Source organism: Aulonocara sp. 'chitande type north' Nkhata Bay, linkage group LG4, assembly GCF_057382095.1.
Source record: "Aulonocara sp. 'chitande type north' Nkhata Bay isolate Kocher_YH1m ecotype deep benthic linkage group LG4, A_spYH_male_GT1.1, whole genome shotgun sequence".
In the NCBI taxonomy this organism is placed as follows: Eukaryota; Metazoa; Chordata; class Actinopteri; order Cichliformes; family Cichlidae; genus Aulonocara; species Aulonocara sp. 'chitande type north' Nkhata Bay.
In genome coordinates this window covers 22,016,278-22,032,244 of record NC_141347.1, presented here as the reverse complement: position 1 = coordinate 22,032,244, position 15,967 = coordinate 22,016,278, and the positions used below count along the sequence as shown (strand labels likewise).

At 43.7% G+C, this 15,967-nt stretch overlaps 1 protein-coding gene across 4 annotated transcripts in view; it reads left to right on the top strand.

Annotated features, from left to right (window-relative positions):
• Positions 1–15,077, top strand: part of tex2 (testis expressed 2) — a 30,372-nt gene extending 15,295 nt beyond the window's left edge. For all 4 annotated transcript variants that reach the window (XM_086289136.1, XM_086289138.1, XM_086289137.1 and 1 more), the window contains 11 exons: positions 1,216–2,956; positions 3,822–4,022; positions 4,938–5,301; positions 5,909–6,204; positions 6,492–6,635; positions 6,763–6,862; positions 8,928–9,048; positions 9,659–9,781; positions 10,080–10,289; positions 10,808–10,928; positions 13,202–15,077. In XM_086289136.1, the coding sequence (XP_086145262.1) occupies positions 1,238–2,956; positions 3,822–4,022; positions 4,938–5,301; positions 5,909–6,204; positions 6,492–6,635; positions 6,763–6,862; positions 8,928–9,048; positions 9,659–9,781; positions 10,080–10,289; positions 10,808–10,928; positions 13,202–13,348 (3,546 nt within the window). In that variant the 5' untranslated portion in view covers positions 1,216–1,237 and the 3' untranslated portion in view covers positions 13,349–15,077. The remainder of the gene's footprint in view (positions 1–1,215; positions 2,957–3,821; positions 4,023–4,937; positions 5,302–5,908; positions 6,205–6,491; positions 6,636–6,762; positions 6,863–8,927; positions 9,049–9,658; positions 9,782–10,079; positions 10,290–10,807; positions 10,929–13,201) is intronic.
• Positions 15,078–15,967: the final 890 nt, after the last annotated feature.

The following is a 15,967-nucleotide window of genomic DNA, read 5'->3' as shown; positions in this document are numbered from 1 at the left end:
GCCTTTGTTTGTATTGGCAACATTCAGGAAGTCATACTGGTATATGTGGATTCTAAATATCACGTTTTAGTTTGCATCCAAATATCATGTCATGTTTGAACTTTGCTTACCTGTAATGCTTTAATTTTATTGTACTGCAAACTTCAATGTTTAAAAAGAAATCTCATGAAAAGCCGCCCAGAGAGTGAGCTGGCTCGGGGGAGGTTTGAGCTCTTGGAGTGCTCCTTCTTTTGATCCGTTCTCATTTTCACCTCTTTTCAGTATTTAACCCGCTGCATTCTTTCCCCCTTTGGAGGGTGGAGTTAAACACAGCTGAAATGTTGATGGCCCTTCTTCTTGAGACTTGTGAGCTCTGAAGTAACCCATTAATCATGTTGCCATAGTGGGATGAGTGACTGGGTGCTTGTAAGACAGAGCGGGAGAGAGATAGAGGCTTGGCCTGAGAGCAACTCGGTCTTCCGGCTACAACCTTACATAATGAGAGCTAATGGGTTGGGGAACATAGACATACCTGTCCAGTCCACTCACATTAGGGTGAACAGAAAGCTGCAAGGCTGTTCTTTTCTGTCTCAAGTACTGTATGTACAAGGAGTGCATTTAGAGCTCGTGGGGGTCTCTGCAGTTGTCACATGAACTCGAGAACTCTTTCATCAACAGCACCTCGTGCAGGAATGTGTTCAGTCAGTTTAACTGGGTAGACACTTCTTTAGCTTACCATTTATTAGTTGAGGGCAGTTAGCAACCAATAATTTCATGATGCATAGTAAAAATCTTGAAGTGTTTAGCCATTAATGTATTTTGTGCTGCTGGGTAACAAATTTAATAGTTTAATTTATACTTTTATCTACTTGGCTGTCATTCTCTATGGGTGTCAGTTTTCTACTGCTTATCGACTACTTCCAGTAGTTTTCCGCTCAGACCATTTTGTTCAGGCCTGCTCAAATCTGTAATTAAATTGCAATGTAATTTTTTCCCCCCATTGGTTGATCTCATCTTCCCACCTATCCCCTGGCTACTGCAGAAGTGGCCCTCAGGGTACTTATACGTCTGGTTTGAAATCGCTGATTAAATCGAATTGCCAATTTGTACTACAAACACTACAGCCTCCCTCCCCCCTGCACTGATGCACTATTGCTTCATTGTTTTTTATTAACCACGTGTTCCCACTGTCTCTGTGTTTTGTTTTGTTTCCCCCCCCCCCCCCCCCCCCCCCAGGCCGTGAGCCCTGTGCAGGGTGATGATGAGCAGTCAGGGCGGCAGCAGCAGGGGAAGTGGCCAGCATGCTGCCACTCCGCCCCCTCGTCACACCCCTGGACCCAAGCTGCAGGTCCAGCGTTCCCACTCTCGTGACACCATCACCATACACTTCTCTGCTCTGGGGAAAGAGGAAGACGATGAGGAAGAGGAGCTCTTTGGGATACCCGCTGGATCTGTTAAAGACAAGTCTGTCCTCGATGGTACAGGGGGGCTTCAAGGTCCAGCTTCAGCAGCTGATGACCGGTGCGTTGCTACAGGCTTGGAAGCAAAAGAGGAACTGCTGTTTGAATCTGCTGGTGCAGACACCCCCTCGGGACCTGCTGTTCTCCCAGTTTTATCTACCACCTTATCTGTGCAGCCCTCAGACCCACAGCCACACACACACTCTCCTGCCTTGACTATTAATCCCACATCCACCCTCTCCTCCAATCCTCCTGCCAGCTCCTCCTGGCCGTCTGAACGGCTCCCGGTCAATCCCTCCCCCGCAAGCTCCAGCTCCTCCTCACCATGCAAGTCTGCAGCACTGTCATCCTCCAAGCCTTTTCTTAGTCTGGTTAGGTCTTTGTCCAATGACGTTGAGTCTCGAGAAACTGTCCCTTCACTTTCCACCGTAGCACCAACCCACGCACGTCATCGACACTTAATGAAGTCTTTTGTTAAGTCTCTGTCCACGGACGCTTCCAAGGCTGACCATTCGGAAGGGCCTCTTCAGCATCAGCAAATACAGCCATCCCATCGGCCTCCACCTCGCAACATGCAACTCTTCAAACAGTTCTCCCAACCCCGTTTATCCTCCAGTCCCGTCATCGTCACTCAAGCAGGTGGAGACTCTAAAACAGCCCCCTCCTCCCCCATCATGTCTCCAGATGGTAGGTCCTTCTTCAAAGTCCAAGAGGTGGAGGCCAAGATAGAGGATACCAAGCGGCGGCTATCGGAAGTGATGTCAGACCCTCTGCAGCTTTTTAGTAAGATAATGGGGGATGAGTCTGGTACGGGGTCTGCTGGAAGTGCTGCTTATCGTGCCAAATCACTGTCCTCCAGCGCGTCGGAGCTCAGCGGAGTAACAGCGGTAAATGGACACGGAGAAGGTGGCAACAACTACAGCATCAAAGAGGAGGAAGGGGCAGAAGGAGAAGACGAGGAAGAAACCCCCACAGCTAAGGGCCCAGAGTCAGGTTTTTTCTCTTTCCCGTCCCTCGCGCCAGCCCTCACCCAGGCCTCATCTTCTGCCCTCCACAAATCTCCCTCTCTCACTCTGGGCCGCTGTTCGATGTCAGCCCTGGTAGCTCGACAGGAAGACGAGGACTTCTGTGAGCTGTACAGCGAAGACTTTGAGTTATGTACTGACACAGAGACACCGGACGGTGATCGTTCTGGGTCCCGGCAACCCCATACTGGTAGCACTGGTTTGTGTAGTGAGCTCGATCCAGAGGACGAGAGAGCCGAAGAGGAGGCCGAGACCTTACCCGTGACTGGTCTCATTATTTTAACACAGTTGGTGTATTGGTATTTGGTGCTTCCTGTGCCACCCTGTGTGTGCTCAGTAGTGCACGGGATAATAGCGGGGTTCGCGTTGGCGTTGCTCGTGCTTTGGCTGTCATCCCCTCAGCCCTCCTCATCAGTGAGCAGAAAAAGGAGGCGAAGGATAGAGCAATGGAATGTGGCCCAGCTGGATATTAAGGAACCAGGGATATTCAAGGTAAAGGCAAAACATGTGACTTCAAAAGTAAACTTGTGATTAGTTTTCCCAAGTGTGGTGCCTATGTTCAGTTTGTCCTTACTCTGAAGAAGACTATATGTTTCTACTCTGTTATTTCAGTTGAATTGCCTTTGTTAACACAGTGCCCTTCGGGAACAAAAAGGTAGGAGTTTGGATGAGAATTCAATCTGTGCAGCCTGTTGGGGAATCACGAGGTTGTGTTGCACTTCTTCTCCAGTGATGGCTCCAGTTTTTCTTTAAGCGTAACATTTTAATGACAGCACCACCGTTTGCTCCTTATTCTCGAGTAACCTCAGAAAATTAGAAGAGAAATCTTTAGTAATTTGACAGAGTTATGCAAGCATGTGTATGTGTGTGTGCCTTAGTGGGTACTAAGCGATTGCACAGGATAGCCTGATGGCTAGAGGCCACAGCTGTTCCAAAAAGAGGAGCTCTGCAGAACATGATACAGGCAGATGAACGACAGCCCCTCGGGCACACAAGTGTGGGGAAGCGGTCCAACAAGCTTTGTCTTTTTCTTCATACTTGTCTTTCTTTGGGAATACACAAAGTCTCAGATGCCCCACTTTATCTTTTGCTGTGTTGCATAAATTTTAAGCAAGAATGTCTTTTTAAATCAATGGTATGTGATACATAGTGGAGATTCAATAAACTGCGTTTTTTGGCACTTTAATGATGGTTTCATTTTTTATCTCAGGAGGTTACTTAGTTAATTTGAGCAAATTAATTCTCTGGTTTTAAACTGAAAATCTGATGTGTGTATAAAAGACTGTGCAAAAGTCTTGAGAGGTGACTCGAGTTTTACTTCATTGTAGCTGAAAAGTCTTCTGCTTCTCTCTCGCAGGGCTGGATGAATGAGATCCACAGCTATGACCCGGAGACGTACCACGCCACCCTGACCCACTCCGTTTACGTCCGTCTAGAGGGCTCAGTCCTGCGTCTGTCCAAGCCCAACCGGAACATCTCCCGTCGTGCCACACACAATGAGCCTAAACCTGACGTCACTTACATCAGCCAGAAGATCTACGACCTGACTGACAGCAAGGTGCGGTGGCTTAAACAAACCTTTTGGTCATGGAAAGAGAGATTTTTGCTAACACCACTCAAAGACGAGGGGGAAATTAATGTGTTAAGTGTGTGTGCGCGTCTCCTCAGTGTATTACTGTGCTTGATGATAAGCTTAACATTTAGTGACATCGAGCACACGTCCCGTCACATTTGCCTTTGCCCGACTGCATGCTCGCTAATAGGTCATGCTCAGTGACAATCACAGCTTGTGACTCGTAGACTGTGTGTAAACGTAGAGTGAATATCACAGGTCACTGACCTTATATACACAGTTGTGTATCTTGTGTACTAGCGCACTGATTCAACAGTTTTGCATATCTCAAGGCACAGCTGACATTTCTCATGTCAGTGTATCACAGAGCAAAAGGTTTCATCATGTACCCTTAACCTACTCTTCTTCTCTGGTTTCCTAAAGTTCCCTTTCTCAGTTATTATTGTAGATACTTAGTGTGTAGTTTATTCAGACACTCGTACAGGAAAAGCATCCCTGAAGGTCCAATTTCTGCTCATGGTGTTATTGTTTTAATCTGAGATCCAATACCGCTCCAACCCATTACAACCACAGGGATGAATGAAGTGCTGCTGTATGTATTAGAGAATTGTTGGCCTATAGCAAGAACAAAAGCAGAAGTACATGAACCTTTCCAGCCCTGAATGGTGCCAAATCTTGGTTACTTAACAGAAAACAGGCATATTCTTACATTTATTGCCACCAGTTGTTTCCACTCATACCCTCAGGTATCAATCTGCCGCATAAAAATGTGAACACTTTTTCTCTTTATCTTCTTTTCTTTATAATCATTCTGTTGCCCTAGAAACACCAATAAAGAAATAAAGAAAGCACTCATGTTCATGAGATTGATTTAGTGAAGTCAGTCTTTATACCCCACAGATATACCTGATGCCTCAGAGCCTGGCTAGGAAGAGAGTTTGGAACAAGAAATACCCCATTTGCATTGAGCTGGCCAAGCAGGATGACTTCATGTCCAAGGCCCAGGGAGAGAGGCCTGAAGCTGGGGAAGAAAAATCGACAGTTCAGAGTGAGAAGGTGGAGAAAACGGACAAGGGTGAGAAGGCAGAAGGATCGGCGTCAGCAGAGGAACCCAAAAAACCAACCTTTGGAGGCGGGGATTTGACTATCTACCTTTTCGGGAGGACGGGTCGGGAAAAGGAAGAGTGGTTCCGTAGATTTCTTCTAGCATCCCGAATGAAATCAGAGGGAAGAGGTGGCAGTCTGCCTAGCATCTGCAAGAATGGTGAGCTTCACACTCTCCCAGATCAAGGTGCAAACACACACACACGTAAAGCATTTGTTATCCATGTTCTTTCTTTCTTTCTTTTTTTTACACACCTGTATTTGCACAGACACGCGCCATTCCTCGATGTCAGAATAGCCGTTCTATTAAGTAGGCAACTGCGCAGCAATCAAATCTGTGCATAAGCCCCAGCTTAGGGACTGCCAATCCCCTCAAATAAGTGAACCGATGAGTGTGGTGGGTCAGCAGGATTACAAGCACAGAGCATCAGCGTATTATAGCATCACTTTCCACAGTGGGATGTAAGCCTGTGCGGAGGAGGCCTTATACAAAGAGAAATGCCAAAATTGTGTGGGTCAGGAGATAAAGGTAGTAAAGGTAGGGCTGGATTACTGGAAAGCAGTGTACAGCATGCTAATTCAGAGTGCTGCAGTCTACTGTGAGAAAGGAATACAAAAATAGCTGACAGCTATCTAAGGCTAATTAAATTTTGAGCATTTATTATTATTGTATACAAATCTGGAATCACTAAAAATGTTCCGTGTTCTAGCATAATTGTGTCAAAACACCCCCTTCACATCCCACATTTCCTTCCTTCCATTTGTAGCCTTCTTACCCTCCCACAGTCGCAGTAGCAGCTTTCAATCTGTCGGAGGCCTGGAGGCTGACAGCAGGAGCAGCAGCCGGGGAAGCCTGGAGGAGCTGTCTCAGTCTCAGTCTCGTCACAGAGAGACCACCGCCGCTCTCTCCTGTGGCTCTACTGCAGGCTTGAAGCAGAAGATGCTGTTGGACTATAATGTCTACATGGCCAAATACGTGAGTCCCCAGGTGCCGCCTAGAAGCCCGACTGCCACTGACAGCGCTAGGAACAGCCCGGATAGCAGCCCCCAGACTACCAAAAAGGTAGGAGACGGATGGATGCATGTCAGGCTGAATAGAAAAAGATTGTCATCCAAAGTGGGCATCTATCAAAAGCCCCCCCTGGGGTCTGCACGTCTAAACCACAATATCAACTAAATCAGTCTGTTGTCACCTGAAGTTACCCCAGAGAGCTCCGAACCACTGGCAACTCAGTGAATCTTACTGAAGGGTTGCTGGGAGCAAACTCAATATATCAAGCTCAAGCTTGATGCAGAAAATGATTATAGATATTCAAAACTGCCATTCATACATGTATGTGTGTCCTTTAGCTGTGTAGGAGTTCAGAGGAGACTGCGGAGCCTGAGGCCTGGGTAAATGCATTTCTGGGAAGGATATTCTGGGACTTCCTGGGAGAGAAATATTGGGCCAATGTAGTCTCCAAAAAGATCCAAATGAAGCTCAGTAAGATCAGGGTGAGTAGTAGTAGTAGCAGTAGCTACAGTTAGTAATATCCAAATGCAAGAAGATTTCCTCAAGAGATAGAGATTTGTCTTTGCGTTGGCTGTATTTGTATCTTTTTCCGTACATGTTGTCTTTTAGCTGCCATATGTTATGAATGAGCTGACTCTGACAGAGCTAGACATGGGCTTCTCCATTCCTAAGATCCTCCGTGCCTCCAAACCTTCAGTGGACCACCAAGGTAGGAAGAAAATTACATTAGGTGTGTTATTTTTTTTACATTTTTGTGGGTGCTTTCAAGATTTCTTATTTTTATCTTACTCGAGCCACTTATTAATTCTGTCTTTTCCCCAACCCGTCTTCTTCACCTTTCATACCATATCTCCATCTTATTCCTCTTCTCGCTAGATTAAGCCATAACCCCCTACCCTCCAACACTCTGTCCTTCTCTCCTCTGGAGTCTAGCCTTTCTGCATGTTTGCTCTATTAAGCCACAGTAATTAAACCTCATGTCTTGGCTCCCCCTCATCCATTACTGAAACACTGACTCACCCAGCCTGCTTTAAGCCTGAGCAAAGGGACTAGTTTGACACAGAAACAGAGCAGAGATGTGTATTAATTCCAGCTGGTTTAAGGCAAAAAAAGAGATTGTTAAAAGCTTCAGTCATTTGGGGTGGGGTTTTTTTTAGTTTTTTTTTTTTTAATTTGTCATTTCTTAAAATATGATGATTATACACTTGCTAGCCATTTTGTTAGGTATTGTTCAACTGGTCGAATGCGTCATTAGCCAATGACATGGCAGCAACTTAGTACATTTAAGCATGTAGACATGGTCAAGATGACCTGCTGAAGCTAAGGCTATAATTGACATGAGCTCACCGAAATTGGACAACAGAAGAAAAATGTCGAATGCTGAAGACTTCACTGGATTCAAATGGCCTCCACAGTCACCAGAGCTCAAGATCTCTGGAGCACCTTTGAAACCAAAATCTGTGAGAAATGTTTCCAGCACCTTTTCGAATCTGTCTCATGAAGAATTAAGACCCTTCTGAAGGCAAAAGGGGGTCCAACTAGTAAGGTGTACCTCATAAAGTGTCCAGTGAATGTAAATGTCATGAGGAGCCGCCGTGTTAAAATTTTTGTTTATCAATTCCAGATTAAGAACATTCAGTTTTTCTTGATCTTAGGTCTAAAGATTCTTGTTGTTCAGTTGTTGGAGCAGGGTGTCTGCAGAGCTCACAAATGTGTCTGAACCTATACATCCTCAGATATATACTAACAAAGCATCATTAGCCGATGATGAAATGTGCGCTTTCATCCTGCATGAACTGAACACGCTTGTGATTTCTTCTCTTGTGTGATGATGGTAAAATTGAGGGAAAGGCAGCTTCTCAATGCCTTATTTATGGGGAGACATGGCTTGATTGACAATGTTTACACTGTGCTTCGATAACCGCACAATACACACAAACTGATGTTTGTCAGTTGTGCAAAGATGTGAAAATGAGCTAGAGGCTTATAAGAAACAAGTGGGTATAACATTCTTGACGTTAGTGTATGCACAGAACCATTTTAACCATCTTAGCATGCAGACATTTCATAATTAGCTCAGAGGAGAGTCGGGCTGAAGCGTCACTTTTGCAATTGCTTGGTCATGCACATGCTGCACAAATGGAAATTATTAATGTGGAGGCAAATTCACCACACTATATGACAATGAGAGCGATTTAAAGGAATATCTAATGCACGATTGCTGTGATATGTTTCCCGGTTCTACATCTGTCTGTGGTAGAGATGTGTTGGCTCCTTCAAATTTAATGAGAAAATCCAGACGGTCTCTTCCAGCTGTTTGTCTCGTGCTAGACAATGAGACACTGTCTTCCATGATGTGTCTTGCTGCTGTCATGTAGCTTCTCTCTGGCACTGCTGTCACACAGACTGTACGAATCAATGAGCATTTACAGGGAGAGGGAAAGTGAAGAGAAGGGAGGGGGGCAGACAGAGGGGATAATAAACGTCAGTTACCGGCTGCAGACGTTCGCTGTGCAAACAGCAGGGGGATCGTAATCTGAATAATTCTCCTGCCGCCCGCTGAGGAGTGGGACGTGTAAACAGGAAGTAGCTTAATAAAGAACTGCTTCCTGATAGGTGACCTTTTTTTAGGTAGATGAGCACTACAGTTAACCTTGCAACAATTAAACACAAATCATTAGGTTGTTATTGATTTTCCTTATGCTATTGACGAGGATGTCAGCAGGCATGGGTTTGGTATAAAAAACATCATAAGTCTTTGTTTTCTTTCTCAGGTTTGTGGTTTGATCTGGAGGTCTCCTACACGGGCTCTTTCCTCATGACGCTGGAGACCAAGATGAACTTGGCCCGTTTGGGAAAGGAGGGCGAGGGCCTTGGAGAACATGGGAAAGATTGGTGAGGCTTTAAAAGTGCATTTCTTCTTTTATGCAGAATAATGAAGCTGAGTGAAGCTCGGTCTGATTTTATTTTGTTTTTAAGAAGGCTTCCAGATTTTAGAGTCGTCCTCCACAGCTTGTCCTGATTCCTCCGTGTTTGTTTTTCTTCTTATTGTCTCATTCTCAGTGACAGTGCCAAAATAAAATGTGTGAAGGATTCGATTTTCTGCTAAAGAAAACCAGCTCTGAGTCGGATGGTAATCGGGTGCATTTGCATTTTTAGAGCCATATTAGTTGTCACATGCGTTTTTCACAGTTCCTCCCCTTTTGTCGTGTTGCCTTTTCCCTCCTTCTCTTTATATACTAATCCTTCCCGTGGATGCTTACCGCTGTGGACATGTGTACAGTAAACTGGCGAGTTTGGGAATTGGATGCCTACAGTCGCTGTCCCTGAAACAATACATTTTGTTACCCATTTGGGTTATTGGATCTTTTTTTGAGTGAGATCGGTGGAGAAGTAGTTCCTGGGATACATTTAATGGGAATTAATAGTGATTGATAAGGGCTCTTTGCAAAGCCACTGGGGCCTGACTTTGCAACATGAGTGCTTGTTTATGTGTGCGTGACAGGTCAAGGCCACGGACATACTGTCTGGCAGACAGTGACGAGGAATCGTCTAGTGCCGGTTCATCGGACGAGGAGGATCCTCCAGAACTCCTCAGTGACAAACCTGTTCTGCCTGGAGCAGAGGGGTGAGCAAATGTCTCTTTCTAACAACATTAGTGCACCTCCGAATTGAAAATAAGCAGAATAACATTCGTACTGAGGTTCTGAAACAGAACATTTTTCCTTTTTCTATCCAACCAGCCACCCACTCAGACATACATATTTGAAAGCTCGCTGATGATTTAATGTAGCACCCGGTCACTTGCACACATAGCCCCTCGATAGTGGGTGCTGAGTAGCAAGAGATGCCGTTATGAATTAATTATGAACCTGACTCACTCCTTGTCTCCCCTCCTCCTCTGTTTCCATCATCGACTTGCGTAGTTATGTGGGAGGCCACAGACCCAGCAAGATCATGCGCTTTGTGGACAAGATAGCCAAGTCGAAGTACTTCCAGAAAGCCACAGAGACGGAGTTCATCAAGAAGAAGATGGAGGAAGTATCCAACACGCCCTTGTTGCTCACCGTAGAGGTGCAAGAGTGCCGCGGGACTCTGGCTGTCAACATCCCACCTCCCCCCACAGACAGGATATGGTATGTTTAGAAGGATGTGGAAAATTGCAGGATGGAGTTGGTATGTCACAATCTATGTGAATGGCTTGAGATTATAGCACTGCACCCTCTGCTGGGCAAAAACAACAACACAAGCAAGTGATGAGAGAATAAAAATGTTTAATCACATCTAAGAAATGAGGGCACAAAGGTGTGTTTTCCATTAAAGATGTGGAACATTGAAGCCTTAAATACACACTGATTTATGTTTGGCTTAATTAATACGAACTTCTTTATTTGCGCCACTAAATAGGTGCTAAGAAAAATATAATTAAAACAACATATAGAAAAATCTGTTTCTGTTGCATGCTATATATGTTTTGCATGTTTTCCTCCATGTTTTTACCTTTTTTCTCCTTAAATACTGCTAATATGTATTTTTTTTTTTTTATTGAAATGAAGCAGTCATTTAAGGAAAAACCCATCAATCGACATCTGTTTCATGAAGCTGGTCTGAAAATTCAACACGATTATCACAAACTTCTCTTTTTGGCTGTCAGGTATGGTTTTCGGAGTCCGCCTCACCTGGAGCTCAAAGCACGGCCCAAACTCGGTGAAAGGGAGGTGACGCTGGTGCATGTAACAGAGTGGATTGAGAAGAAACTGGATCAGGAGTTCCAGGTATACACTGGGAGAAACAAGCACCGGTGAAATCTAATCTTAAGTCATAATAAAGTCTACTTATTGTCCATTTGCAAGTTCAATTGTTAAAAACGAGGAATTGCATGGTTTTAAATTTACACTCGCTGGTCACTTCATTTACTAAACCCGCTGAACTGTTCATTATTGCAGATATCTAATCAGCCAATCACATGGCAAAACGCAAATACATTAAGACATGTAGGCATGGTTAAGACAACTTGATGAAGTTCAAACTGAGCATCAGAATGGGGAAGGAAGGTGACATAAGTGACTTTGAATGTGGTATAGTAGTTGATGCCAGACGGGCTGGTCTGAATATTTCAGAAACTGCTGATCTACTGGGATTTCCCCACACAGCCGTCTCTATGGTTTACAGAGAATGGTCAGAAAAGAAAGAAAAATATTCAGTGAGCAGCAGTTGTGTGGATGAAAATGCCTTGCCAATGTAAAAGGTCAGAAGAGAATGGCTAGACTGTTTTAAGGGCAAGAGTACCTCAAATAAGCACTCATTACACCCAAGATATGCAGAAAGGCATCTCTACATACAGATGGACTACAGCAGCAGAAGACCACCCTGGGTGCCAGTGTGGTCAGATAAGAACAGCAAACTGAGGCTACAATTTGAAAGATTTGACAACAGAAGATTGGAAAATGTTACCTGGTCTGACGATTCTTGATATCTGTTGCAATGATCATTAGAATCAGAATTTGACATGGATCTGTCTTGTGTTGTATTAATGATTCAGGTTTGTGGACTTTGGGCTAGTTCTGGTTCTAGTTGCTGACCACATCCACCCCTTTGTTACCACAGTGGACCCATCTTCTGATGGCTGTTTCCACCATGTTAACGCACCATGCCACAAAGCTCAAATCATCTTAAAACTGTGTTCTTGAACACACAGTGACCATGTTCAAATGGCCTCCAGAGTCACCAGATCTCAGTTTAATAGGGAACCTTTTGGAAATGTTGGAATGGGAGATTCTCATCATTGATGTGCAGACGATAAATCTGAAGCAACTGTGTGATGCTGTGATGTCCATATGGACCAAAGTCTCTGAGGAATGTTTCCAGCACCTTATTGATTCTGTGCCATGAATTAAGTTAGCTCTGAAGGTAAAAACCGGGTCCAACTTAGTACTAGCACGGTGTAATGAAGTGGCTGGTGAGTGTTCAGTTTGAATTTGACACTCTGTTTGGAACTGAACAAGGGATTTTAAGTATTTAGCACATCCGAATACACCTTAAACCAGTGGTGTCCAAACCCAGGCCTCGAGGCTCGGTTTCCTGCAGGTTTTAGATGTGTCCTTGATCCATCACAGCTGATTTGAATGGATAAATGACCTCCTCAACATGTCTTGAGGTTCTCCAGAGGCCTGGTAATGAACTAATCATTTGATTCAAGTGTGTAGACCCAGGGTGAGATCTAAAACTTGCAGGACACCGGCCCTCGAGGCCTGGAGTTGGCCTTAAACCAATGTTCTTTATGTAAAATACCTTTGGCCTATTTAGAATTACCACCCATGTGTGCATAGGAGGAACATGTAGATCCAAACAGAAAGTTTTAACCAGTAGGTTTAAATCCAATATGTTGTTAATACATTGTGCTATTTTCAATTGAATATAGTTAAAAAATAACCTCCAAATCACTGAAATCTGTTTTTACGTTTAACACAGCACCCTAACCTTTTTTGTAAACATGGGTGCATTTAGTGCATGATGTCATATCCTGTGGTATTTATCAACTGATGTTTGAAAGTCTACCATTGGCATGGCCGAGAAGCTCAAAGTTTACTCACCAAGGACAAAGAGCACCTCTGCAAACTACCGCAGCAAATTGTCCCTGTCAGGTTTACCACACATCAACATTTATCTCTGCCTCCTCCTCAGGGGCTGTAATTACGTTTTGGCCCCCTCCACAATGCTTCTAGTAAAATATAGCGCTGCGGTGCACACTGTTGTCATTTGTGAGCAAGTGTTTACATCTGGCTTTCAACAAACGCTGGACTCAGGCTTTATTGGGTTTCAGACATAACAATACAGGGTTGCTTTGTTGCTTTCTTGTTAAAAGAGATAGTTTGAAACTTTATTTTTGTTTTCATTTTGTATGTTTTTGATGACAAAACTAGAATTTATAGGTTCTGTTCCTCTAATAGTCTCTCACAGTGGTTTTCGAGTAAACATGCTTCACTGTCCTCCACCATATTTATTGCTAATCCTTGTTTTTTTTTTTGTTTTTTTCATCATTTCACAGAAAATATTTGTGATGCCAAACATGGATGATGTGTGGCTACCCATAATGCACTCTGCCATGGATACGCGTTCAAATGCCAACTTGTTTACTGTGACAAATGATGCCTTGAAGGATCCAGAACCCGAATCTGATGTCTCTGACATGTGAAGGCACGCTGCTCGAGGTGTTCAATGACAAGCTTTTTATCGCCATGTCCCCGCCCCGTCTCAGAGATCACAGCTCCAGCAGTGGGCTCGGTCGGCTCCCTGGTATTTTTACCAGTACTCCAGTCCTGCTGTCGCACCGCTCCATGAAGGCTGTGCTTCAAAACTATCTGAAATCTACTCATATCTGGCTATTAAAAGCAAACAGAAGAGAACAGTGACTCACAGACTGCCGATCATTCACACAGTTTTAGTGTGACATCAAATATTATGATTCACTCTGATGAAATTACTTTTTTGGGGGACATGGTTAATGTGTGTGTGTGTGTGTGTGTGTGTGTGTGTGTGTGTGTGTGTGTGTCATGGTGGATTGACAAATAGCCATCCGATCCAACCAGAGGAACCATAATACCTGTGATGTACAGCTGCCCCAAACGTGATAGTTGTACAGTGTAAACCTTTTATGTGACGTTTCTAATTGACTGGTTTATTGTTACTATAACTCTTTGAGAACTCCTGAGGCCACTAAACGAAGATTGTGTATATCTGAGCGAGCAAACACCTGACAGAATATTCCTTTAAATTCGCAGGCGATTTCGCCGAAAACCCCAGCATCTGTGATTACATGTTTCACAGGGATGTCGAGACACATTTATCAACCACTCACACTGCTGCCTGTGCCGGCTGCCTGGCACCTATATGCAAACCAATCAACGGCTCTGCGTCTATAAGACACCGGGCCTGTTTAGAATAAAGGACTGTCATTATGCTTTTTACCTGTGTCATAGGACTTACAGAGGAGTCGTGTGAATTGAAGTACATCTGCAAACGCAGCAGCAAAACATTGCCTAGGTCTATTGAATGTATACATAGGAATGCAGCTCTTTAGCTGTGCAATGGAATAGCTCATTCACTAAAAACGTGCTTCTAAGCAACATGTTTCAAGCGCTCTTTTCGTGTTATGTTCAGAGTCGACAAAAAGTAATAATTTTCTATTTTTTATTGCCAAAGCAATCTTTCAGTGTGGTTTAAAGAAAGAAACCAGAGGGTTGTGTATGAGGTAAACAGAAATTCAGAAGACGGAGAAAAATAATCTGCAGGGAGTGATTTTAATGAGCAGGAGACTGAAACACTTTTAGTTTAAATGGAAACACATAAACTCAGAAATGTGTAGTTTAAAGAGCTGGGACATCCACTCTTGCTGTTTTATTTTAAATCAATAACATACTGGATATTAGCCATATTATTTAATGCTCTCAGCAGACATCCAGCTAATGAATGCTCCGTTTCTGTTGAATTATTTATTGATTTCCTTTTTTTAAATGCTGTCTACTGTTGTACACATTAAAGAAAAACATGACATACACTAGAACTACAGGATCTTTGTAATCTGCCAAGACGCCCTGCTTTACAGGTGACTTTTACTTTATATGTCCAGACATGTGTGTTGACAAGTGTATGAGGCAGAAAGTGCCTTTAAAGTAAATTAAACATTCCTCCATAGTGAGCCGCCGTGTTTCTTGCATCAGTTGAGAATAGGAAAAGGGGAAAAAAAAGTCTTTGTGCCATTACTGTGTCTGTTAAGACATGCCCATTTTGGTTTTTCATGTCTCGGTGTTGTTTATTTGCACAAGTGATGACAATATCAAACATTGCTGTTGTGTTCAGTGATGTCGCAGAATGTTACGTTTCTGATCATTGTGGATCAATAAAATCTTTTTGCTCGGAAAGAATACGTATGGATTTGATGTTCTGACAGAAGAGATGAGGAATGAGAAGCCGGAGCCAGATTCTCATCAGAAGACATGCATTTATATGCTGTTTCGCTTCATTCGCTTCAATCACAAGGCGCCAACTCAGTGAGTTGAGGCGTATCAAGATGAGATACACCAGAATGGAGAAGAAAGGTGTTTTAACTGACTTGGCATGGTTGTTGATGCCAGATGGGCTGGTATCTACTGGGATTTTCCTGCACAATCATCTATTAATGTAACAGGGAATGTTCCAAAGGAGAAACTATTCAGTGAAAAACGCTTTACTGATGTGAGAGGAGGGCGGGAAGAATGCTTTGAGCTGATTGGAAGGCAACAGTACTCAAATAACCACTTGTTATGACTAAAGTATGCAGAAGAGCACCCTCTAATTACACACCAAACAAACCTTGAAGCAGATGGGCTACTGCAGCAGAAGACCACACAGGGTGCCACTCATGTTAGCTAAGCACAATCCACAGGCTACAACCCACAAAATTAGACAATGCAAGGTCTCTGTGTTCCCACTCGTGACCTGGAAACTGATAGTTTGATCTGCTGAGAGTTGTCTCAACTCCCGAAACAAATCTGTGGGTAGAGACGTTGCACAGGTGTCATTTGTGGAAGTGTTTATACACGTGAAGTAGTGGTGGCACATCACTGGATGATATGAAGCCTGCTGAGAGTTGGACTTTAAGATATTCAACAAATGAACTTTATCATTTCCAATTATAAATATAGTGGCTATAACAGCCACTTATGAGATGATGCCGCTGGCCCATGTCATAAGTGGCATCTTATTTTTGTTAACCAGTTTTTCCTAGCCCCGTCTGCTCTCATCTGGGGGAAGAGGAATCAAGGACGTGAAGTAT